The sequence below is a fragment of the Helianthus annuus genome, chromosome 9 (genome assembly GCF_002127325.2).
Source record: "Helianthus annuus cultivar XRQ/B chromosome 9, HanXRQr2.0-SUNRISE, whole genome shotgun sequence".
Taxonomy (NCBI): domain Eukaryota; kingdom Viridiplantae; phylum Streptophyta; class Magnoliopsida; order Asterales; family Asteraceae; genus Helianthus; species Helianthus annuus.
Window position 1 is genome coordinate 5,615,799 of NC_035441.2, and position 26,117 is coordinate 5,641,915.

A 26,117-nucleotide genomic window follows, 5' to 3' on the forward strand; every position below is an offset into this window, starting at 1 on the left:
GCGTCCTAACATCTCAAATAAGATTATGAAACCAATTTTATGGTCGCGTAATATGTATTTGAACAACTAAAATAGTGTCCTAATAAAAACATATTAGGACACTTTTACGATGTTCTAACATGTGCTTGCATACTTTTAATCTTTTGATACACTTACAGGTGTCCTAAGAAATTAATTGATAGGACCCTTATAATGTAACATTATAGCTAATTTAGTACCAAGAAAAGGGTCCTAATATACCAAATAAGAATATGAAACCAATTTTATGGTCACATAATATGTTTATAGACAACTTAAATAGCGTCCTAAAAAGAACATATTAGGACACTTTTACAATGTTCTAATATGTGATTACCTACTTTTAATCTTTTGATACACATACAAGCCTCCTTAAAAAATAATTTATAAGACCCTTATGATGCAACGTTATAGCTACTTTAATATCAAGAAAATGGTCCTAATATCCCAAATAAGATTATAAAACCAATTTTATAAATAGACCATCAACATATAACATCCTAATAGTTATTGTATAACATCAACATATAACATCCTAATAATAAAGAGAATATTCTACTCGTCTTGATCTTCAAGTGATAGTTGTTTGATAGCTCTCCAGATCAGAGCCTCCAAGCTTTGTTGATGTCTGTCAGATGGTATGATTCTGGTAAAGATACAAGTTCAGCGTTCCTTAAGAAAGGCTCCGTTAAACATGTCTACCATCAAATGTTGGAACTATGGCCACCTCTTCTGACCATTTCTACTCATGGTTTTGGCTGGAAATTTATGTCACTTAGTAACTTAACCTATACAAAGCTGAAAAAAGAAGACCATTTTTTTAACATCAGACAGATATTAGGTCCATGGTATTTTGTAAAAAAAATCATTAATAGTCACTTAACCGAGATATAGAATCTGTCAAAGGTTGTAGCGCATGAAAGGAAGTTGCTAGAGCTGTCAAAGTCTGTAAAACACAAGAAATTAGTAACTTGATATAGAAATATGAGGTAAAGTGTTAAATAGTTGAACAGAAAAATGTAGTTATGTGAAACAGTGAAAGTTTGCATCTTTCAAGACTAGATCAAGAGAACAAAGATCAAGTAGCCAGTGTCAGTGTCAGGTCAAAATGAATGGTCATATCGATTCCGATCAAAACATGTTTCGGCGAAAATAAGTAAACATTAAAACCTGTCGTTTTTTCATAAAAAGGAAAGGTAAAGTTTGACACAAAAATATATCCACGAATAACATTATATTAAATCTACACCAAATTTAAAAGCCTGGTGATGAAATTAATGATCTTAGGCCCGTCAAACGACTGCCTTAATAAACCTACTAACCCGTTTAAGATTCGAGTAAGTCGGTTCAAGTAGGTCGGATTTTGAGAATCGGGTAATCGGTTCGCCTGTTGCATTTTCGGTTCCATTCAAGTGTATGAAATATTATATTTGAGTTTCAATGCTTTTGTCTTTTAAGTATAACGAAACCCATAAAGAAAAAAAGACATAAACTACGATAAATTAGTTCAAGTATTGGTTACATTTTCAAATTGAAAATACCCGATTAAGCCAAGCAGAAAAACTAGAAACCCAACAACACCCCTAAAAGTTCTAGCTGATAACAAAAACTAAAAAAAATGACAACTGACCTGAAAAAATATATTCTTCTATAGAAATTTTCCCACTTTATTTCGTGTGCTTCCATGCATACCTCTAGTTCTTCAAAATCTTGGAATCCATCTGCACTCAAAAACATAATTTTTTTATAAGATTTTTTTTGTGCTATTACTTAACAGTTTGGCAAAAGCAATAACAAAATTAGTATTAATATAGATTAATCAAGCACCAAAGAATTAGACAAACCTCATGAACCCGGTGATGAACAAAAACAATGATTATACCAGTGAAACACCAAAGCTCAAATGAATCAAGAAGGACACTGTAAGAGTGATCTCTTTTGTCAATACTATTGGGGTATGCGACTACAGAGAAAGTGGGATTATTTAGGACAATGTAACTAGAAACATTTAAAAAGACAAAATGATCCAGGGGGTTTTCATGTGATTTACAACATAATTAACTAGCGATGCGCCGCCTCAAAAACGATTTCTTCCTGTCTCGCCTCTAGACTCACCTCAATACAGACACCTTGGACGTTTTTTTTTTCTAAACCATGAGCCAATAAACCAATTAATTTTCCCTGTGAACCACCACATGGTTTCATAACCGATTCCACATCCCTGCAAATCATGGATAGGAATGATAGCATCATAGTTTGTAATTAGATGGTCAAAGTACTTGATCGTGGTGATTATGTGAGGGTAGGGGAAGTAAATCCACGATTTAGGAGAGTCGATTTGAGGCTGGAGGGAAGGAGGTGATAACCCACGATTTAGGTACCCGATACCAAATGTCCATCCCTAGTTCAGATCATTCAAATAAATTACCTTATCACAATCCACAAGAAACAATGTCATCTTCATTACATGAACATACATATCATAATTAAAACTGCTATTACATGAACATACATATCTTAATTTAAGCTGCAAATGCAAATTTTTAAGGAGCTGAACTCATTTGACGTTAATAAGAATATAATATTAAAAGATAAATTTAAAAAAATCATAAATTTATTAGATTTACATCACTTTCTCAAAAAAAAAAAAAAAAAAAAAAAACACACACACACACACACAAATGTTATTGAGGCTCATTTAATAACAAGCTCAAGCAGGTCTACGAGTCTAAACGAGCTTTTTATTTATATAGTGAGCAGAACTTGAGCCTAAATAAGCTTGGGCTCGGCTTGAATCAACTCGTTTAAACCTCTAACTATGAGGAAACGAACATCAGGATTATTAAAATACCATTAAATTGGTGGCATACTATAAACAGGTTAGAATATAATTAGACAATTAGTGGCCATTTTGTTGGCAAACAAATAACAATAATATACACCAATATGAATATGCTAAACTAGGGATTGGTAGCTGAGCATATGGTTAACAGGTTAGTGGCTAAATACTCCCATCAAACAACTAGTCAAGAAGCTGTTGCAACTTGGGGTATTAGGGATTCAGGCATCTTTCCACATACTACACAATCACACGAACCTATGAGCCTAAATTACATATGATTAAACAAAAAACACATCAAAAGTAAGTATTATAAGCATTACATATGATTAAACGAAAAACACATCAAAAGTAAGTATTATAAGCACATATTTCTTAACGAGTTCATGCATCCACACAATAAGAATAACCTAACTATAACCAGCAAATAAATCCAAACAAATTAGTGAATCCAACACTTCATCACCTCATCACTATACACATAGATAACCCTAAACACACGATCATACAAGATCCTACAGTTCTATAAACCCTAACTCACGAAACTTAAATTAAATAAAAAAAATCAACAAGAATCATATCAAGAGACACTAGTCAGAGTCAAACTCACCTAACTGAGCAACAAGGGTGTAGCGATGACCTTCCGCCATAACCAAATCCTGAAAGGATGCTAGAACCGTGTGAGGGAATCGAGGTAGGGAGACCGGCCGATTAAAAATCCAATCCAACCTCCTGGTTTTTCGGTCCAACCGACCGGTTTCCAGTCCGACCTAAAATTTATGGAGAGATGTGTAAGAACAAAATCAGAATCGTGTGAACATGAATAGAACAAGTCAAGAGAGTTACTAGTACTTTTCGGCTGGCTGTTGTTCTTGAGCGAGTGTAGATTTGATTAGGAGAGCAGTTCGGAATCATATGCTCTATTGAAGAGATCTAATTAGGGCTTTTGAAGATTTGTTGTGATTTTGGGAGGCCAAAGAACATACTTGAAAGAGTTCCTGATTAGGGCTTTTAAGAGGAAATCATTTAGGATTGAAATCGGAAGCGGGATTGGTTGGGAGGGAATTATTTGGTGAAAATGAAACAAATTCATAAAAAGAAAAATCAATCAGGGGGAGTTGAAATTGGAAGCCGGATCAAGCTTGGGGGAAATTTTTGGATGAAAATTCCCGTCCACCAATTTCTGTGAGAGATACTCCGTATTATAGATAATGGTTGTAAAGGGGTGCTAAACAGGTCATGTTCGCGGGTTGGCGGATTTAACCCGACCCAAACCTGAAAATTTTAGATAAACCCAAACCCGAAAATCGTTTCATACATATGAACCCGAACCTAACTCGAATATTCGCAGGCTGACTCGAACCCGAGCCGTTCAACCCGAATTTTTTTTATTTTTTTCAGCAATTTAATATATTAAAATTAACGTCTTCAAATTAGGGCTTTTGAAGATTTGTTGTAATTTTGGGAGGCCAAAGAATATACCGGAAAGAGTTCTTGTTAGGGCTTTTAAGAGGAAATCATTTAGGATTGAACTATTGTCCATTAAGATCCATTAAGACCTGCGATATGGTCCATTAAAATCCATTAAGATCTGCAATATGGTCCATTAAGACATATAAGATCAACTAGTGTCCATAAAGATCCATTAAGGCCCGATATGGTCCACTCAGACATGTATGATCTACTATTGTCCATTATTATCCATTAGGGCCCGATATGGTCCACTCAGACATGTATGATCTACTATTGTCCATTATTATCCATTAGGGCCCAATATGGTCCACTTAGACATCTATAATCTACCATTGTCCATTGTGAACCATTAAGGCCTAACATTGTCCATTATGACATATGTGATCTCCTATTGCCCATTGTGATCCATTAAGTACCAATATGGTCTATTAAGACATTTATGATCTACCATTGTCCTTTATTATCCATTAAGGCCCAATATGGTCCATTAAGACATGTATTATCTACTGTTGTCCATTGTGATCCATTAAGCGCCAATATGGTCCATTAAAACAAGTATGCTCTACTATTGTGCAATATGATCCATTCAAGCCCAACACTGTCCATTAAGAGATGTATGATCTAATATTGTCCATTGTGATCCATTAAGGCCCAATATGGTCCATTAAAACATGTATGATCTACTGTTATCCATCGTGCTCCATTAAGGCCTAATATGTTCCATTAAAACATGTATGGTCAACTATTGTCCACTTTGATCCATTAAGGGACATACGGTCCATTAAGACATATACGATCCACTATTTAGCCATTGTGACCTAGTTAGGCCCAATATGGTCCATTAACACATATATGATCTACTACTGTTTATCGTGATCCATTAAGGCCCAATATTGTCCATTAAGACTTGTACGATCTACTATTGTGCATTAGGGTCGATTAACACATATATGATCCATTATTTCTCTTTGTGATCCATTTAGGCCCAATACTGTCCGTTAAGACATGTATGATCCACTATTGGTCCTTGTGATCCACTAAGGCCCAATATGGCCCATTAAGACATGTATGATCCACTATTGGCTATTGTGATCCATTTAGGCCCAACATGGTCCCTTAAGACATATTTGACTTATATTCTCCATTATGATCCATTAAGGCCCATTATGTTCTATTAACACACATATATGACCCACTATTGGCCATTATGATCCATTAAGGCCCGATATGGTCTATTAATACATATATGATTAAGGATGAGCTCGGTACCAGTACGAAAATACCGCTACTGAAAATCATCAAATATGGGTATAGGTACCGGTACCGAAAATGTTCGGTAAGATACTCTATGTTACCAGTATTTGAAAATTAAACTCGGTATAATATTGGTACCGTACCGAAAACGCTAAAAAGTGGATACCGAAAATAATTCGGTATGGGAAATTTGGTACTAGTAGAAATTTTGCATACATTAAAAACGTATATAAACTTAACTAATATGCATACTCTTACATATTATTTAGAAGAAAACACATATGGTTAGAATATATAACATTAATAATAGGATAAATTTTTAATTATGTGGTAAGATTTTTTTTTTAGTTTTATAATATTAACTAATATTTTCAAATAAGAATATTAATTGAGAGGGAAATTTTGAATGAAATATTTTGGTGGAAAGTTTTAGAATGAAATATTTTGGAGGGAAGTTATTTTTGGGGTAAGTTTAACTTTTAGGATGAAATATTTTTGTGAGAAATTTTAGGATGAAATATTTTGGTAGGAAGTTTTAGGATGAAATATTTTGAGAGAAAGTTTAAATTATAGAATAAATATTTTGGTGGGAAGTCTTAGAATGAAATATTTTTGGGGATTGTTTTTAATATATATTAAGTTTAACACTTAGTCACACATTTTTTCCATGAAATTTGATAATATTTCATCACACGAAAATAAACAAAGTGACAATGATGTGATGAATAAAGGCACATGATTTTTTTTTTTAATTTTAAGTTTAGATACTGTATAACCTTTGGTCACAGAAAATAATATACATAACTATATGTATTAGATTTTAGCCACATTAGTAAATATATAATGTGATCGTAAATCACATTTGGCCATACTTTTATAGTGTGGTTGTTTTTTCTTAGCGCGTGGCTAAAGGTTTTGAATACTTATGTTCTTAGTCACATGAAACAATATATTGTGGTCGTAGCTCACATTTGACACACTTTTTTAGTGTGGCTAATAAATGTCACAACTTTTTTTCATAAAGTGTGGCTAAAGGTTTTGAATTCATATGTTATTGGTCACATGAATTCAAATACTGTGATCATAGATAACAACTGGTCACATTTTGCTAGTGTGGCTAATATATGCCACAGTTTTTTTTTAAAGTGTGGCTAAAGGTGTCAAGTAAATATGTTTTTGGTCACATGAAACAAAAATATGTGGCCATAAATCACATTTGGCCACACATTTTGAGTTGTGGCTAATAATTTTCTAAAAGTGTGGCAAAAGGTTCTGAACTGATATAAATGGTCACATTAATAATAAAATATGTGGCTAAAGGTGTTTTAAAATGTGATGAATGACCATTAGCCACACATTTTTTCAAATGTGTGGTAGGGCGGTTTTGCCAAAAGTGTGGCCATAGCCCTTTTTTCACGTAATGTAATAAAACTCTAGCAAATAAGCGTCATATAAAAGTAATGTTTTATGACTCAAATATCAAATGTCCTATTACGATGTATTATAATAACACCACAATAATTAAGCGTCCTATAAAGTTTAAAGTTATAAGACCGAAGTGTCAAGTGTCCTATTAAGTTAAGTTCTAATATGACTTCGACTAGAAAGGGTCCTATAACACCGAACATTTATGACTTAACTACAACGTGTCCTATTAAGTTACGTTATAATAGGACCCCAGATGATTAAGTGTCCTAATACAGTACCACATAATGGGACACTAACAATTAAATGTCTTATAAAGTACTTTATTAGGATCTACATTTTAAGTGTCCTATTAAATTATATGATAATAGGACTCCAAAAATTCATCCATCCTATTAAATAGTTTTTTAGGACACCGGTTTAGTAGAGTATATTATAAAAGGACCCCAAAAGTTCATTAGTCCTATTAAATAGTTTTTTAGGACCATCTTTTAAGTGTCCCACAGAAAAGGTCCTAAAAAGCCATTTTTGTTGTAGTGACTGGTCGCACGCCCAAAACGGACACCCGTAGCCCAAGTTAGAGCCATTTTAGTGAAGCCCCTTTTGTTACACGATCTTGGGCCTCCAAATACAAAATAGCTCGCTCCTCCTCGTTTGGGGCCGCATCATTCCCCCCTGGATAGACAAAATTCGCCCTCGAATTACCAACAGGTTCATCATCAAAAGACTCTCCATAATAAGGCAACAGATGCTTCACGTTAAACACATCAGAACAACGAATGTGACTAGGCAGATTTAGACGATATGCATTCGGATTGATCGTCTCCACGATTTCAACTGGGCCAATCTTCTTCGCTGATAACTTGTTGTATTCCCCAACTGTAAAACGATCTTTAGTCAAAACAGCCCAAACAAAGTCACCTTCCTCGAACTCAACATGCCTACGCTTATGATCAGCAGCTTGCTTATACTTCAGATTAGCTCGGGTCAAATGATCATACACAGCATTATGAACTTCATGTAACCCTCCACAAAATCCCGAACTTTCTTTGGAACAGATCCAGAAACAGGAAGATACATCAAATCAAGTGGTCCCCGAGGCTGAGATGAATAAACTATCTGAAATGGGCTATATCCAGTGCTCCGATTAACAGCATGATTATGAGCAAACTCAGCTTGGCACAACTTTTGATCCCATGCCTTCACATGATCACCAACCAAACACCTCAGCAAATTCCCAAGTGACCGATTAACAACTTCAGTTTGCTCATCAGTTTGTGGGTGATAAGCACTACTGAAGTTAAGTTGAGTATTCACCATCTTCCACAAGCTACGCCAAAAATGACTCAGAAATCGGGTATCCCGATCAGACACAATAGAAGAAGGTAGCCCATGCAAACGGTACACATCACGAAAGAAGAGTTGGGCTACATTAACAGCATCAGTCGTCTTATTGCAGGGAATAAAATGGACCATCTTGGAAAACCGATCCACCACAACAAAGATGGAATCATTACCTCTCTGAGTACGAGGTAACCCAACAAGAAATCCATACTAATATCAACCCATGGCTATGAGGGAATTGGTAAAGGCATATAGAGACCCGCATTGGTAGCCGTGCCCTTGGAAACCTGACAAATACGGCACCTCTTCACATAACGATCCACCTCTTTCCTCATAGTAGGCCAATCATAAGTATCTTGAACCAGTTGTAAAGTACGATCACGACCAACATGCCCTTCACCATGTAACTCTTTAATAATATGTAAGCGAAGACTGGAATCGGGAATACATAGCTGATTCCCCTTGAACAGAAAACCATCATGCAAAAGAAAGTCTGACTTTTGCCCAGTTTCCACATCCTGTAAAATAACTGAGAAATAAGGGTCAATGGCTAACTGCTCACGAATGACCTCCAAACCTGGCACATCAACCCTCATAGATACAAGCAGATTACTCCTCCTGCTTAAGGCATCAGCAACCCTATTTGAAACACCAGTCTTGTGTTTGACCACAAAAGTAAACTTCTCAAGAAAGGCCAACCATCGCCCATGTTTATGAGATACCTTGTCTTGAGTACGAATGTGCCTTAGGGAATCATGATCAGTGAATAAGACAAACTCCTTTTGAAACAAGTAATGGCGCCAATGCTTTACAGCTTGGACCACTGCATAAAACTCTAGATCATAAGTACTGTACCTCAACTTAGGCCCAGTTAACTTCTCACTAAAATAAGCAACATGTCGACCACCCTGACTAAGAACCCCACCAATCCCAACCTTTGAGGCATCAGTATGAAGTTCAAAAACTTGAGAAAAATCAGGTAATACCAGAATTGGTGCTGTAGTGAGCTTCTCTTTCACAACTTGAAAAGCCAACTCTGCCTCATCTGTCCATAAAAACATCTTCCCCTTCATACAATCTGTCACTGGAGCCATAATAAAACTGAAGTGTGGTATGAACTGTCTGTAAAAAGAAGCAAGCCCATGGAAGCTACGAACTTCAGTAATAGTGGTAGGAGTTGGCCAAATTTGAACAGCCGCCACCTTGGATTCATCAACCTGTATCCCATCACCAGAAATAACATACCCCAAGAATAACACTTTAGGGGTCATGAACACACACTTCTTGGTGGCTGCATAAAAATGGTCCCTGCGAAGTAAGGCCAAGACCTGCCTCACATGCACAACATGGTCGCTGAAAGAAGCACTATAAATGAGAATGTCATCAAAATACACAACCACGAACTTCCCAATAAAAGGTCTAAGCAACTGATTCATCACACGCATAAAAGTACTTGGTGCGTTTGATAAACCAAATGGCATCACCAACCACTCATACAATCCTTCACGAGTCTTGAAGGCAGTTTTCCACTCGTCACCCGGTCTAAGACGAATCTGGTAATAACCACTCTTCAAATCTAACTTCGTAAAAATGGTAGCACCACTAATTTGATCAAGCAAATCATCAAGTCGAGGAATAGGAAACCTGTACCTCATAGTAATCTTGTTGATTGCTCGACTGTCAACACACATACGCCAAGTGCCATCTTTTTTTGGAGTCAATAAAGCCGGAACAGCACAAGGGCTCATACTTTCACGAACGTGGCCCTTAGAAATCAACTCCTCAACCTGTCTTTGCAACTCTTCATGCTCAGCAGGGCTCATCCTGTAATGTGGTCTATTGGCTAACTGTGACTCAGGCTCCAAATCAATATGATGTTGGATGTCACGCAAAGGTGGTAATCCATCAGGCAACTCAACAGGAAAAACCTCAGAAAATTCCTCAAGCAAAGGAACCATAGCTTCAGGAATTTCGACTTCCTCGGGCACTGCATTCCCTATCAAAACAAAAACATTGTCTGTATCCTCCAACTCATCTTGAAACTGACTGATGGTCAACAAGTACCCGACTGTTTTGTGGCTAACTGCTTAGGTTTGCTAGGAACAAGAGTTATCTTCACATCACCAAACAGAAAGCTATAAGTATTGGACCGCCCATTATGTTCTATATTACGCTCGTACTCCCAAGGTCTGCCCAACAATAAGTGACACGCGTCCATAGGGACCACATCACACACAACATCATCCTTGTACGTGGACCCAATGGAAATTGAAACAAGTGCCCTTTTATATACCGTCACTTCACCTCCCCTTTTAAGCCATTGAAGCTTATAAGGTTTCGGGTGACTCTCTGTCTTCAAGGCCAACTTTTGAACTGCCTCTTCAGAAATCAAATTGTCACAACTCCCCGAATCAATGACAAGCGTGCAAACCTTTCCCAAAATAGTACATGTTGAGTGGAAGATGTTATGCTTCAGCCAGTCATCTCCATCTGCCTTTGGTGTATAGCAAGAACGTCTAACCACCAAGTTCACCCCAACATCACCCGTCACCACCTCCTCTTCATATTCAGTTTCTTCATCGTACACTGGGTTATTCTCATACTCTTCATACTGATCATCCTCAGACTCAGCAAATAAGTGTCTTTTACCAGCCTTTTTACACTCAGCTTGACGATGGCCTGTTTCACCACAATTGAAACATCTCGGACCACTACTGCTAGCCCCCTTAGAAGTAGGCCCGGTATTGCTACCCCCCGGCTTCTGCTGACTAGGCCCGCCACGAGGTGCCCCACTGCCTGACCCAACGTTTCCCCCAACAGGGGTAAATGAACCGCCCACCCGACGGTTTTGCTTTTCAAAGGCCAACGCCCGTTGGTGTGCCTCAGGAATGGTTAACGGATCAAAAAGATTCACGGACTCCATGATTTGAACCCTTAGACCCCCAATATACCGAGAAACAAGTTGCTCATCTGGTTCTTGAATATCATTTCTCGCAATCAATTGGTAAAACTCCGTTGTATAATCATCAACCGATCTAGCCCCCTGTTTTAAATTCTGCAGACGCTGGTACATCAACCTTTGAAAGTTATGAGGCAAAAAGTTGGACCGCAAGCATTTCTTCATCTTGGTCCATGTCACGATCCTTGACTTCCCGAGCCTGTTTCGTGTTAACTTCAATTGTTGCCACCACGCAGAGGCCCTACCGCGTAACCTGGTAGCGATCAAGGCCACCCGCTTATTTTCAGGCACCTCCTTGTATTCAAACACCTCCTCCACGGTAGCCAACCAATCGATGAACCCCTCCGGATTCAAACTAGACCCATCAAATTCTGGAATATCAATCCTTATCCTAGAATCCCAACGCCTGTTACCCCCTCCACGTTCACCCCTTGGTCGCCCTTCCTGATCGTCTTCGGAAGTCGAACCATCACCAAATGGGTTACTAAAATCTGAACCATACCCGTCATTGGGTCTCTGCCTCCTACGATTGATCAAGTCGGCCATCCGGTCAGTCAACTGATCGACCACTTGATCCAACCGCTGATCCACTCTCGCCATAAGTCGCTGCTCCAACTCTCGTTCATACACTACATCGAGAGGCATGTTGTTGTTTCTCCTCAGAGGCATTTTGAGCCAGGAATTCGGCTCTGATACCAACTGATGTAGCGCGTGATACGGAAACGAAGATCAAACACGTTGATTCTAAGAATACCCGTGTGTTCTTCCCCAACCCCCAAGATTCCACCCAAAAGGCACGGAATTTGAAGTGAAAAAATTGATTGTCTCAAAATTCAAGTCTGATCTTTTCATTAGCTTTAGCAACATATAAATAGAGAGTGAAATTCGAAAATGGGCCTAAAACACACTTGGGCCAAAAACTAGAACAAAATAAAAGTCCAAAAAACCCACTAAAAACACAAAACATAAAATAACTCATGGAAATAAGCGTTTTTTGGCCCGAACGACGACCCAAACCGCCATAGGCGTTTGCAGCAAGATGGAGCTCGTTCTCACGTTCGTTTCGCCTGGTCGTACGCCCAAAACGGACCCCCGTAACCCAAGTTAGAGCCATTTTAGTGAAGCCCCTTTTGTTACACGATCTTGGGTCTCCAAATACAAAATAGCCCGCTCCTCCACGCTTGGGCCCACATCAGTAAATCAGCTCACACTTTTAGGGGGTGTTTGTTTTTTTGTCAAAAGCACTTCAGAACCTTTTATGTCTGCCTCACGCAGACCACGCGCAGACATTTGAGTCTAAAATGTGTTTGTTTTCTGGAAGTGCGTTCATTAAAAAAAGGTCTTCAAGAGCTCTTCCTCAAGCAGATGTGGACTCACTTCTTCTTCAAAACAAAATCCAAACCCTAGCAACTCCTCCCAGCCGACACCTCCTCCTCCGCTACCACCTCCACTTCCTGCACCACCACAATACGCTGTCGTCTTCGGCGCCACCGTTCTACGCCGGAACCGGCGGTAAATTCCGAAAACCTCCGGTATCAAGGAACCGTCCGTTGTCACTCCTGCTCGAAGCTTGTTGTGACTGTAATTTACAAATCGAACGACGATGACGACGGTGGTGGTTGGTTGTCAAAGCTTGTTGTCACTCCTGCTCGCCGTTTCATTGCCAGTAGCGCCACCCGAATACTTTCGGCCTTGTTTTCTAAATCGGAACCTTCAGTTGCCGACGAGTATGACTATGATTCGTCTGGTGAGTCACATTGATTGTTAATTTTGTGTTTTGAGTTGAATTAGGGTTTAGATTTTAGTTGATGAATATTATAGATTTAAGCGCTGTTTGTTTGAAATTAAGGTGTTGTTTGCTTGAAATTAAGGTGTTGTTTGCATGAGGTGGTTAATTTGTGACTGTAATTTTGTAAAAAAACAGTCTTCTTCTTGCAGACTGCAGAGGTTTGGTCCATCTTTTTAGCTGCAGATGTATACAGATGTGATCCGCGGACTAAAAACGTTTTATCTCTGAAAAAAAAAAAAAAAACACCACCTTAGATTATAAAGGTCAACTTGAATAATGTAGTTTTTTTTTAAATGTTAATGGGATATTCTTTACAATTTCTTCAAAAACGTGATCTCGAAATGTGTTTGTAAAGATAAGAAACATCCCCTTTCATTTGTAGGGAGCCATCACAAAGTTTACTCACATGATGCAACTCTTTCATATTTATGAAAGAGTATGCCAGTTGACAGTATAAATGTTGTCAGTTATTCAGTTGTACCAACAGTAACTACGTCATCATGAAAAACGCTCTGTCGAAACTCCTTCGTCAGTAACTCAACTAGGTGAGTAACTTGGTTACCGTTGCTCATCCAAGTTGGTGGTGGTGCACCCAAGTTCCTACTGATACACACTAACTACTTGTATTCGAAGCTGATGATTAGCTGTTGCTAATACCGCTTGTGATGAATCAAGATTTTGATCACTTACCCACAAATAATAAGTTTCTACTAAACAACTTCATGCAACTTTTCATCAAGAGTTAACTATCATTTTCGTTCATGTGGTTTATCCAATTATGGCAGTACAGACCAATTTCAAATTTATACCATTTTTGTCCCTGACATTCTTGAAACATATCGGTTCCATCCAAAAAAACTACCGTCTGTTATTTCAGTTTCGTCCCTGTGATTTGTCCAATTATGCCAGCAGATTTTAACAAACGTTAGTTTTTTTGGACGAAACTGGCATGTTTCAACTTTCAAGAATGTTTGGAACGAAAATGGTACAAATTTGAAATTTAGCCTGGACTATCATAATTAGACAGACCACGGGGATGAAAATGACAGTCAACTCTTTAATCAATCATGTAAATCCGGAACAACCTCCGCTACCCTTTCAACATAGTAATAAAAAATTCCTTTGTGAGCCCCATTGTTTGACTAGGTGGCAGGATCCCTGGCGGGAAGTCAAACGTCATAACATGAATCAATTTTTATTGTAATTTCACTTTGATTTTAGTCAATCTAATCATTTGCTAAATGACACTCATATAGCTAAAATCACCAACAAGTAATAGCTACTTGAACAGTTCTCTTAGTGTTGATCAAATGGGTTAATCAGGTTTTTAGTTGGGTTAATCTATCTGTATTTCGTTTGGTCTAGAATGAAGTACTCTAGGCCTTTATAAGTTGTAACTTAAAAATGTACTATCTAAAATTTCAGAAGGAAACATTAAAACCCTCAACCCGTTAATTCGGGTCACCCTAATCTTGCTTCACCAACCCGTCACCCGAATGGAATAACATACTCTTACGTCTATAACCCGAATGAACTCAGACTAATTTATCTATTGAAAGTCTAAATGACTCGGTGTAAGGTCACTTGCATAGTAGCCATTTGTTTATCGTTTTACAACTTTTGAAGTTATTAAGGACATAGTGATTACGTCGCTAACTTATATAAAATGTTTTATTTTAACTTAGATAACTTTAACACTCTCTTTAGTCTTTAGCATAAATAAATAAAGAGTTAACTGTAATTTCGTCCATATGGTTTGTTCATTTTTGTCATTTCAAGCCAATTTTAAAAAATACACCAGTTTCCTCACTGACATACCGGAAACGTGCCACTTCAGTCCAAAAATTAAAACTCAGTTAAGTCAGACATGTTAAACGAAAGGTATTATTGTCAATTCATAAAATAAGGTGAAAATAAAAGATATATGAATTGATAATAATACCCTTCATTTAACCTGTCTGACTTAACTGGATTTTAACTTTTAGACTGAAGTGGCACATTGAAATGGCAAAAGTGAACAAACCATAGGGACGAAAATGGCAGTTAACTCATAAATAAAAAACAAAAAGAGAGATCATGAGCAAAAGGTGGGAAAGTGAAACTCATAAATAAGGGTTTTCGGGTCAATGTTTTAACAACCAAACCGATTACCCTTACGGATCGACTAGAATCCGATTCACAAGGTTTTACCAGGCTCAAAAAACCGAATTACATCAAAAGTAGTTGAAAATTAGAAAAACAAAACATAAAAAAAACAAAGGTGGTAAAACTTCAAACTTTTAAATATAATCCTAAATAGGTTTAAAATTCAAACATATATCAACCTAAACATATAACAAGTTCAAAAATCATCATCCCATAAAATAAGTTTTTTTAGTAAACCAGCCTGACCGGTCGGCTCAGCCACAAAAGTGGTTCAACCTGTCATGACCCATAGATTATGAACCGAACTGCTACCCCCCCCCCCCAAACCCGATTTTACCAATAACTAAGTTCAAGATCCACCAATGGGTCTGGTACACAAAACATTGAGTAAAATAGTAAATTGCATAATTCATACATCACTCCAAGATGCCATAGTAAAACATAATATTACTTATCATACTTACCATAGCATAGCAATATGTTACGTTGACAAAAATCAAAACATATATACATACAGAAATTGTGTTCATACCTCACACATGCGAAAGCCCGTTATTGCATGATTACACGATCCTCTTTTGCAAAAACCAAGAGCACCAAAACCGACTTCATTTTATTAGTCTTGCGGTTAACCAGTTAACAAGCAGGCGCTTCGGTTAACTTCATATTGATCGATGTACTCGCACCCAATACTTTTAGAGATGCAAAAAGGCAAGAGAGTTTTGCTATCATTGGTCTGGCTTTTGTCACTCTTGGAACAAGTGCTAGTTCTTTGCCTTGTGATGGACTTTTATACCCTTCTAAATCGGCTTTCGTGATTAGTACAGCATCCCCTGATGGTGATGATGTGGCGGTTGAAGCTAACCGCCAATGTTTGTATTCTTGAACCGCCTGTACAAAAATAGGGAAGGAGATTTTAGTCACTGGGTACGGCTTTTTATAGATCAATGTACTACACGTAAGGTTACAAATGAAACCAACGTTCAGCGAACAGTTCATGAACCGTTAGGCGGGAAGTTCGTTTGTGTTTGTTTATTTAATAAATGAACGAATACGAACAAAAAAATTCGTTCGTTTAGTTAAATGAACCACTAAACGAACATGAACACAGGCTGTGATCCTTGATTTATGTTCGTGAACATTCGGTAACGTGTTAGTTTGTGTTTGATAAATCATCGGTTTTGATTTTTTAAATACTTCAGAATTCCCAATAATAAACTATTTGATAAATATTAGTGTGTTGTATAGTATAATATATTACATACCTTTTAATATATGTCTATTTGTGTTTGTTTATGTTCATGAATGTGTGTTTCTGTTCGTTTACATTCGTTACCTAAAATTAACAAACGAACACAAACACGCTTATTTCCTTAATGAACGAACACGAACAGAAAATCAAGTCCGTTAGGCGTTCATGAACAGTTCGCAAACACATATATTTCCTTAACAAACGAACACGAACAAGGCCTTGTTCGTGTTCGTTCGGTTCGTTCGCAGCCCTAACTACAAGATATCCTTCTCGTTTGTAAATGGAATGATTTTGAATACATGTGGCGATTTTGATGAGCACGTAAGCTACTTGAGATCAGCTCGCTAAAACCTGTAATTAATGAGACGCCATATATTCTGGTGAAGGCTTATAAAAGATACCAAAGATGTTTTTTTTTACCTTTTTACCCTTTTCGCTTCATTTTTAAAGATATTGCTACATAAGAAGCTAACCTTCCATTGAGACGGGGCCAAGAGCACTCTAGGCCGTTTGGATCGCACGTATTCCAATGCAGAAGCAGGAGTCATGTGCTTGTATTCCACCTGGCACAACATTAGTAACCAATTCAATACAACTTTCAAAAGTTCGTCAGATATAGTAAGAATATATTATATGTGGAATAATTGAGCGGGTGTGGTGGATCCGGTAAGAGACAAAAATGGGAATTTGATACGGGTTGGGTTAGATAGGTTTTTCCCTAAACACATTGTACAATTTTTTTATAAATACTTAGCGAGTGTGAGACAGATATGATTTCGAATATCAGATTGTTCCAATAATATCTGAATAAAAATTATTTAGGATATCTGGAGTTGCTTGTTTAAGCAGAAGCAGATCAGCTTAGTAGATGCATATTATTCCACAAAGGGTGAACTTGTAAATTTGAATCCATCAAGAATAATCAGTTTGAAGAAAACAATCTCAAACTGCTTATTTAAGACACCTTATTCACCCTAAAATAAGCATATGAGCATAGGGGAGGGTTATCTTGAGAACGCTAAATATTGCGAAACGAATGAAAACCAATCAAAATCATTTTTTTATACAAAACTTATTATAATTAAAATACAACATTAAAAAAAGAATTTACTCTTTGAGTAATTCATCGCTCCTCTAAAAACCACTCTTAAATTTTTTTTACACATGTGTAAATACAACAAATTTACACGTGTAGATGGCAAACTTACACATCTGTAGATTTTCTTTATTTACGAAGACATGTAAATTTAAACGTGTAAATTAATTTCTAAATATTGTATTTGAATAATAATGATAAGTGTAAAAAAATTGAATTTGAATTGTTTTTTACCAAGTTACAGCGGTTTTTTCATTCGTTCTCACGGTTCTCGCAATATTTAACATTCTCAAGATAACCTTCCCCTATAAGCATAAGTACTTTTCTTTTTTCACTCACTCAAAAGTGCATACATGCTTTTTACAAATAGGATAAGCTGTTTAAAACTCTATATAAGCAAAATCACAGACTCGTATCTTTATATTTCAGCATGTTCATGTGCTCAACTCATTTCCTTTTAAGCAATTATTCTTAATAGTACATTTATCCCGTCAGAGACAAAACATAACTGAATAAACTAGTATGTATGTAAACAGGTCGAAGTTGCCACCTCTAGAATATACCAGTGATCTTAGGGGCCGTTTGGCAACCTTGTGCTGAGCCAATAAGAGGCCTAACTGATTAAGACGTAGCCTCTAAATCGGTCAGCATGTTTCTAAAACTTGCCCAATACGAGGCTCCATGAACCATTAAGAGGTCTCTTTTAAGTCAACCAAACACACTCTACCTCTGACCGATTCAAAGGTAGCCTCTTAACGGAACAGCCCCTTACTCAAATTATTGTAAAACATTAATCTTTGTGAATAAGAATATGTGTTACCAAATAACAAAGCACAATTGTTGTACTCCTTCCCCTACCAGCTTTGCAGTGAACGTATGTGGTCCTGCAGCTGGTTGCATTCCCTATAACAGGACGGCGCACATATGTAGTCCACACCAGGCAGAATGTACAAATTAAAACTAAAATACAAAAATAGAGGTGGCAAATGGCAATTTGGCATTCAACCACTTGCCATATGAATGGGTCAATTCGGATTTATTTCTAATGGGTCAAAAGGGTCGTCATCATCATCATCATACTCAGTAAATCGCACCAATAGCAAAGCTAAGGTAGGGTCTGAGGAGGGTAAGATTTAGACAACCTTACCTCTATCCCATAGGAATAGAAAGGCTGCTTCCAGTCGATAGTAGTTTTGTATCAAGCCTTGGACATAAGGCACATAACACTCAACAATTGGGACAAAAGCCGATTAGTGCATGTACCCCCTTGTCTTTCGGCTATCAACGCCACCACATGATGCATGATTGACCGTCCCTCGCTTTTTAACGTTATTTTCACGAAATTAGTAAAATAACGTTAAAATTAGTGCACTTTCACTTTTGCCCCCCGAGGGCCCACACATATATACAATATATGCGCATATCGTAAGCGGGGCGTAAAATGGGGCAAAAGGGTAAGAATAAAAAAAGGCTAAGAAATGGGCCATTAGTCAACCAAAGTGTATTTTCAATGCATAAGTAGTCTTGTTAATTTTGCTCAAAAAATTAGAATAGTACTGTAATGATTTAATTTTTTAAATCATATTGATACACCTGTTTGTTTATAGAAAATTTATTTATTTGGATAAAGGTGTTTTGGGTTAATCCATTGCCTTATGAAGGGTATGTTTTCTTTATAATATGTCAAACACGTATAATAAAAGGTCAAAAAACTGACCCAAATTCAAAATGAATCAAAAGTCGCCCAAACTATATTTATTATGCATAAACCTATAGAACTCATTTTATCCACAAAAAAAAAAAAAAAAAAAAAAAATTAGACCATTGCTGAAATAATATAACTTCTGTATATCATAGTATATGAGGCTGGTTAACGTACAAGACCACCTTATCGTGCGATGTGTACGCGAGCATCTCAACCGCACATCTGATCTAATCTAGGACTTCAATTGAACACGGTGGCACAATAGTAATTAACTTTGCTTAATTGTGGATGTTATTGCATAACTACGCACGTTATAATACATAATTACGCACGTTATTTGCATAATTACGCATGGGTTGGGTTAAACCCTAATTACGCTCGTTATTTGCATAATTACGCACGTTATATTGGTGCTCGCGTATCGTCGCACGTTAAGAGCCTTCTGTATGCGAACCTTTCACCATAGTATGTATAATATTTGTTTGTAGAAAATTTACTTTTTTTGGCAGAAGTGTTCAGTTGAACCTGCCCGACCCGCCCATTTTGCCAGCTTTATAGAAAAGACTAGCAACTGAAATACTCTTCACTTAATGGAAAATACTAGCAACTGAAATACTCTTCACTTACTGTGAATGAAATTTACTGCTCGATCAATATCAACGTATGAAGGGGCAAAAAGGTAATCTCTGGTTGGAATAACAAGATGGTCTATGCCATGCGCCTGGAAATGAAGACAAAGAAACGACGATGCATAAAAAACTATCAAAGACATGTTTAATAAGCATAAGTGCAAGACTAGAGGTAGCAAATTCTGGATTGAGTAAACAGTCCAAACAGGTTTGGAACTTTGGATTTAAATGTGTCATTTTTATGTGCGGGCGAAACAGGCCAAGTCAGGAGGGATGACCCGCAAACAATTTTTCTCCACTTTTTTATATATTTCAACAACCAAATATGTGTTAAAGAAGATTATTAAAACGGTATTATTATAAATATACTCATAATATTTAATTCAAAAGTTTTAGGAGATTGCATTTATGAAAAATTAACTTTGGGTGACTTTCAACCTGTTTAAAATTTTACCCTTTTAGCTAACTTTTTATTTGACCAGTTTGAGGAAAAAAAGTCAACTCTAATCGACCCATTCATAAGTTAATACTTTAAAATTGCCACCTATATGCTTGGTTTTAAAATGCATGATACACTCTGATGTGTTTTGATCCCAAAAGCCGATGCGTGATGCGCGCACATCACGTATGCGAGACGTTTGTTATTTAAAGAATATTTATAGATAATATTTTAACTTGTTAACTTTAAACAATAAAAATGCGCGCATCGGGGCGCATCAAGCGAGCGCATCAGGAGCGGATTATGCGATTTAGGGCGCATCATTCTCGCATCATGTAATCCCAAGCATTAACTGATGCGATCTCATCAGCGCATCACGCATTATGTGTGCATCATGCGCGCATTTTAAAAGGCTATATGCAAGACAATCTTCTGAGATACTTGTACAATCGGCCTCCGACATCATTATTAGTTTAAATAATAAAATTGAATAAACATTACAGTGAATTCAATGTGTTAAATGTAAGTCAGTAACCCATACATATAAAGTTGGGCATGCCATATGCATGCGCATACAGGCAATTTTTTAATTTAGATTTTTGTACCATAAAAATGGAATACACAGATCCACCATTGTACCATCCTAAGAAGATATAAATACCCTTAGGTTTGACAGCGGATAATCATAATCATACACCCATTCAACCAATGCTATGTTGAACAAAGACATTATACCAAAATATTAGACATAATTAACTAATCGGCAGTGCACTTACCCGGTATAAGGAAGTGGGGACCAAAGTTTCATAAGACTCGTTGAGGGTAATGACACCACCAACACCAAGCTGCTTCAAGCGAGGTACGTCCTTTGGAAATGGAACAGCACCCAACAGAAGAAACTAAAAGAAGTATGAAAAGCAAACATGCTTAAACAAAAGATTACATATTAAGTAGTTTATCAATTATTCAATTTAACTTGCAGGATTAATAAAAAACAAGAAAATCATACTCCTTGCCCATATCAAAATGCAAATGACCTGTCAACAAAAGTGTTTGGATATGTGTTGAATTGATTATAGATATTCAAATTTCAGTAAATTAACTTTCAATTTTCGTGTAAGCTGATAATCTGATTTCCTGATTATCTAGGTTCAAATTTATCAGGTTTGGAGAATCATATTACAAAACTACTAAATTGTTGGTGATTTTAGTGTCATCTACATCACTTTAGTTTAGTTGGATCTTACTTGTGACCAATGAACAAATAGGAATGAGCATTGTTACTAGTTAGGAGGTGCGAAAGTAAGGTACTAATGATTAGTAGTAACTTAGGTCAGTGGCAACTTGGCCCAGAAGTGGTAACTACGTAACGACCGATGGAATTTATACAGACGGTTTTCCACTGATGTAACTCTTCAATTGTCGACAATCATAACCGCCAACTATCAACGTCTAACTGAAACGTCGTGATGGTTTGCCCGTATATACGAAAGTTCTTTGGTCTAATTTCGGTACAGGTTTTTCAGAACAGAACTTGCGTATCCGTTCTCGTTATTCCCTTTGAATTATCTAACTGAACTTTTCTGAGTACAGACGAAATATTTTTAATCCGAAAGCAATCTGGCATCACAACACAGAACACAATGATTAACAGCACAAACCTGATCAATTTCATCCCACCATCTGAACTCAGCTTGAATCTTATTCCTACAAACGTTATACAAAAGCGTAGGGTAAAACAGGATCCGAGCTCCAGCTCCAACCAACACTCTCTTCGCATCCACCGTAACAATCTGCCGGCTATAATTATAATCAACAACTTGTTGATAATTACTTTTCACATCCGATGAATCATCCAAATCCTCGATCTTCATGTCACAGATTGCAACCGAAATTTGAACAAATCCAAAACCGTAACCCTAACAATCAACAAGAGTACTTTAACTAAACATCGAGACGTAATTGAAATGCTTTATGATAAGGATTTCGAGATAATACACAACATATTTATTAACGAGTGATTGAAAAAACTAGAACACCATTGAATTGAGCTACAGAACGAAAATTCGAACAAATTCAAAACCGTAACCCTAATAATTAACACGATCGATTCAACTAAACACCGAGATGTAATTGAAACGATTTACGGCACCGATTTCGAGATAAACATGAATTTTCCACTAATAAGTGACTAATAAACACTAGAACACGATTAGATTGAGCCACAGAACGAAAATTCGAACAAATTCAAAACCATAACCCTATCAATCAACACAATCGCTTCAACTAAACACCATAACGTAATTAAAACATTAATTCAATGGTTTACTATACGGATTTCCAGAGAATACACGACATTATCATTAACAAGTGACTGAAAACCCTAGCACACGATTGAATTGAGCTACAGAACGAAAATTCGAACAGATCCAACCGTAACCCTAACAATCAACACGATCACTTCAACTAAACACCTAGACGTAATTAGACGTAATTGCAATAGTTTACGGTACGGATTTCGAGATAATACACGAGATATCCATTAACGAGTGACTGAAAACCCTAGAACCACTGAATTGAGCTAAAAAACGAAAATTCGAACCAAATTAAGGATGAAATTGATCGAATCAAAGTAGAAAAAATAAGAATTTAATGTCGAATTCGGAATATTTGAACAAGTTCATGCAAAACCGGTACGGATTTCGAGAGAATATACAAGATTTCCATTAACGAGTGACTGAAAACCCTAGAACCACTGAATTGAGCTAAAAAAACGAAAATTCGAACCAAATTAAGGATGAAATTGATCGAATCAAAGTAGAAAAAGAAGAATTTGCCGTCGAATTTGGTGAATTTTAACAAATTCGAGCAAAAACGGTACGGATTTCGAGAGAATACATGAGATTTCCATTAACGAGTGACTAAAAACCCTAGAAAGTCTAAATTGAGCTACAGATGAAGATTTTGGACCAAATTGAGGATGAATATGATCGAATTGAAGTGGAAAAAAAGAATTTAGTGTTCGATTTTGTGTATTTTGAACAAATTTGGGTAAAAATCAGTGAGATTCTGACTGGAGATACTAATTTGGGGAAAGTGGATCAAACTGTGTGAGAGTTCAGAGAAGATTTTGGATGTATTGGATACGTATTTGCCCTTTAAAGACGGTTTTATTACGAAATAACCAGATGTGACTGTAGAACTGGATATGCCAATGGATATTGATGTTTTGATATCTTATCTATGTGTTGCTTTCTTGCCACGTGTTAGTTTTTGATTGGGTCTGAGTATTGTTTTAAGACACATGTCGTTTTAATTTTTTTTTAACGAGAAATTTGGATGACTGACCGACTATTAAAGTCTTATCTCACCCCAAGATGCCACTAGGCTATAAAACCATGAACTCGAGCTACATTGAGTAGCGTTTTTAGTTTGAATGGGCTTATCTCCCGTGTTACGTTGGTGTAATGCCCTTTTTCAACTAGGATGAAACTATGGCGTATTGTAGGGGTGCAAACGAGCTCAGCCCCGAGCTCGGCTCGAAGGTAATTTTTCAAGCTCGAGCTTGGTTTGGGCTCGACTCGCTTAGTATTTATTAATTAATTTCTATTAATTATAACTTTTGTTATACATATAATTTAGTTATTTTTTATATTTATATAAATGGTAAATTAAATATATGTTTAATCTATTAATAAAAAATATATAAAAAGAAAGCTCGTTAAGGCTCGCGAGCTTTTTTTCGAGTCGAGCTCGAGTAGCTCGGCTCGTTTGCAACCCTAGCATATTGTATATGTAAACTTATACGTCATTTATAACAATCTTAAAAAAAGTCGTGATGGTGTAAAGCCTTTTTTAAGTAATTCAAATAAGCGGTTAGGTGCATAATATTGAATTATAGTGTATTATATAGGTAAACTGATAATTCAGAACATATGTGTTATATTGTCCATATAAATTGAGAGAAACAAAAGATAAAAAAAATTAAACATATGAAATTAAATTATATAAATGCTTATAAATCCTAAACCCTAAACACATTATCATTATCAGATACATGTTGAATACATTTAAGTATTCTATTATATAAACTATAAATGTGTTGTGATATATTCTATTCGCCTCTTTCAATCATTCATGCAAACTATGTGTCAAGTCTGTTTCTTAGAGTTTCATTTAATGTTGGCAAATATTGAATCTCATCTACGCGCAGCTAAACACGCAGCAAGCGCTAATTCAAGCTCTAATTCAAGCGCTAAACCTCTCATACAAGTTTTAGGATTAACTTTCAACGTTTAAGACAACAGATTCTCAGGTTGTCAAATCGATGTTAGGATTTATGACCATAGTTACAATACTTTTATAAAAATAGTGATTTAAGACCATAGTTACAATACTTTTATAAAAATAGTACCGTAGATTTAATAATTACTTCTAAAAACACATTTATTTGAAAAGTAATTAAAATATAATCGAAATGGTGATGCCAAACTTACCCTTATAAACCAATATTTACTAGACGTATCTCCTATGCAACACACATCAATCATTTAATTTTAATGTATTTTAAACGTACATCTCTACCACCAAATGTACATCTCCTATATGATTTACTTTATTTATTTTGTTTATTTATTTTAAAAGCCACTACCGCTCGTATAACAAATGTCACCTTTTTATTGGTTCGTATGAGATGTAGCATGCGAAAGTCGCCTTTTATATAACCTGTATAAATAGGTTCGGGCTTTCATAAGGCCGGTATATATAATGACTTATTTGATAAGGGGTACGCTTAGTAAAAGTTAGAAAAAATACGTATAGCACGACACTCATTTTTTTCTCTTAATCACATTAAAATCAACCAAATTAAGATACATAACCAAGTTAAGATATATAAAATTATAATGTTTAAAAAAATAACGTTTTGTTTTTTTTTTCTGAGTTTTCCCGTTTTTAAAGATTCTTTGAACTCTGAGCCTTATTTAGCGTTTAAAAAAAGTTCTTCTTTTTTTAAATGTTTTAAAGTGTTTCATTTTAACTTTTTAAAAAACATTATCTTCTAACTTTTTTAAAAAACAAACAAAATTAAAGAAAAATAAAAAAAAGACATTAATTTGATGTTTTAGAGGGGTATAGGAAGACAAGAAGTAAACACTACACATAAGTTACAACCTAAACAACAGAACTTACAACCAACTTAGCAAACTTTATTTGATGTATAATGTATAACTAGTTTTTTTTACGTCGTGAGTTGCGGCGAAACCGAGCAAACGATAATATAAAACACACGTGATTTGAAAATAGAGCATCTTATGTAGAAAGCCAAACCATGAGAATGGTTAAGTTTATTATTGTACCATTTTATGATAACAAATAAATATTTTATTTTGAATACAACTTCGTTTTTAACAAAACTTCTAACGGAATGTGGAGGGAAAAAATAAAGCACAACTAAGTAATTAGGTTTTTCGAAAAAAAGTTATAAATGTAAATTATTAAAGAAGTATCAAATTATTTGATAAATTAATATATGTTCTAAAAAGGAAAGAAAGAATTATTTAAAAAAATGATAAAGAAAATATATGGTTTAAAAAAAAGAGAAAAATTGAAAATAAGTTATTAAAAGTAAATACAATCATAAACAATTATAATATATTAAATAAAAGGAAAACAAAAAGCTATTACCTATATCTTAAATTTAAATGTTAAATGTCAGTCATATTTACAATTTTGCTACTTATGCTTTCTTC

At 36.0% G+C, this 26,117-nt stretch overlaps 2 protein-coding genes across 4 annotated transcripts; both read right to left on the reverse strand.

The window, feature by feature from the left end:
• Nucleotides 1-463: 463 nt before the first annotated feature.
• On the reverse strand, nt 464-4,040 carry LOC110877077. Of its 2 annotated transcripts, none has more exons than XR_004866354.1 (5): nt 3,710-4,036; nt 1,863-3,627; nt 1,649-1,739; nt 903-964; nt 464-816 (listed from the first exon to the last, which is right to left on the reverse strand). XR_004866354.1 is itself a non-coding variant. In XM_022125235.2 (5 exons), exons 1-4 carry the CDS (start codon nt 3,770-3,772, stop codon nt 958-960), a joined length of 321 nt encoding a protein of 106 aa, XP_021980927.1. In that variant the 5' UTR covers nt 3,773-4,040; the 3' UTR covers nt 464-816; nt 903-957. The 2 variants fall into 2 exon arrangements, 1 of the variants encoding a protein (XP_021980927.1); XM_022125235.2 differs by having other exon boundaries at nt 3,468-3,627; nt 3,710-4,040.
• Nucleotides 4,041-15,620: 11,580 nt separating this feature from the next.
• On the reverse strand, nt 15,621-23,520 carry LOC118481925 (phosphatidylglycerophosphate phosphatase PTPMT1-like). 2 transcript variants are annotated; one of them, XM_035977253.1, is made up of 6 exons: nt 22,029-23,520; nt 21,144-21,266; nt 19,927-20,020; nt 18,415-18,497; nt 16,919-17,061; nt 15,621-16,137 (listed from the first exon to the last, which is right to left on the reverse strand). In XM_035977253.1, the coding sequence occupies exons 1-6, from the start codon at nt 22,239-22,241 to the stop codon at nt 16,107-16,109; spliced, it is 687 nt and encodes a 228-aa protein (XP_035833146.1). In that variant the 5' UTR covers nt 22,242-23,520; the 3' UTR covers nt 15,621-16,106. The 2 variants fall into 2 exon arrangements, with proteins under 2 accessions (XP_035833146.1, XP_035833145.1); XM_035977252.1 differs by having other exon boundaries at nt 16,972-17,061; nt 22,029-23,518.
• Nucleotides 23,521-26,117: the final 2,597 nt, after the last annotated feature.

Bases quoted from the DNA above. Each gene is read 5' to 3' on its own strand.
- LOC118481925 (XM_035977252.1), bottom strand. From the start codon at position 22,241: ATGAAGATCGAGGATTTGGATGATTCATCGGATGTGAAAAGTAATTAT. The intron at 18,498-19,926 runs GTAAGTGAAGAG...GTCCTGTTATAG, and splicing joins AGCAGTAAATTTCATTCACA to GGAATGCAACCAGCTGCAGG. The intron at 16,138-16,971 runs GTTAGCTTCTTA...ATTTTTGTACAG, and splicing joins TGGCCCCGTCTCAATGGAAG to GCGGTTCAAGAATACAAACA.
- LOC110877077 (XM_022125235.2), bottom strand. From the start codon at position 3,772: ATGATTCCGAACTGCTCTCCTAATCAAATCTACACTCGCTCAAGAACA. The intron at 3,628-3,709 runs GTACTAGTAACT...CATAAATTTTAG, and splicing joins GAACAACAGCCAGCCGAAAA to GTCGGACTGGAAACCGGTCG. The intron at 1,740-3,467 runs GTGAGTTTGACT...TTTTGAGTGCAG, and splicing joins CACCCTTGTTGCTCAGTTAG to ATGGATTCCAAGATTTTGAA.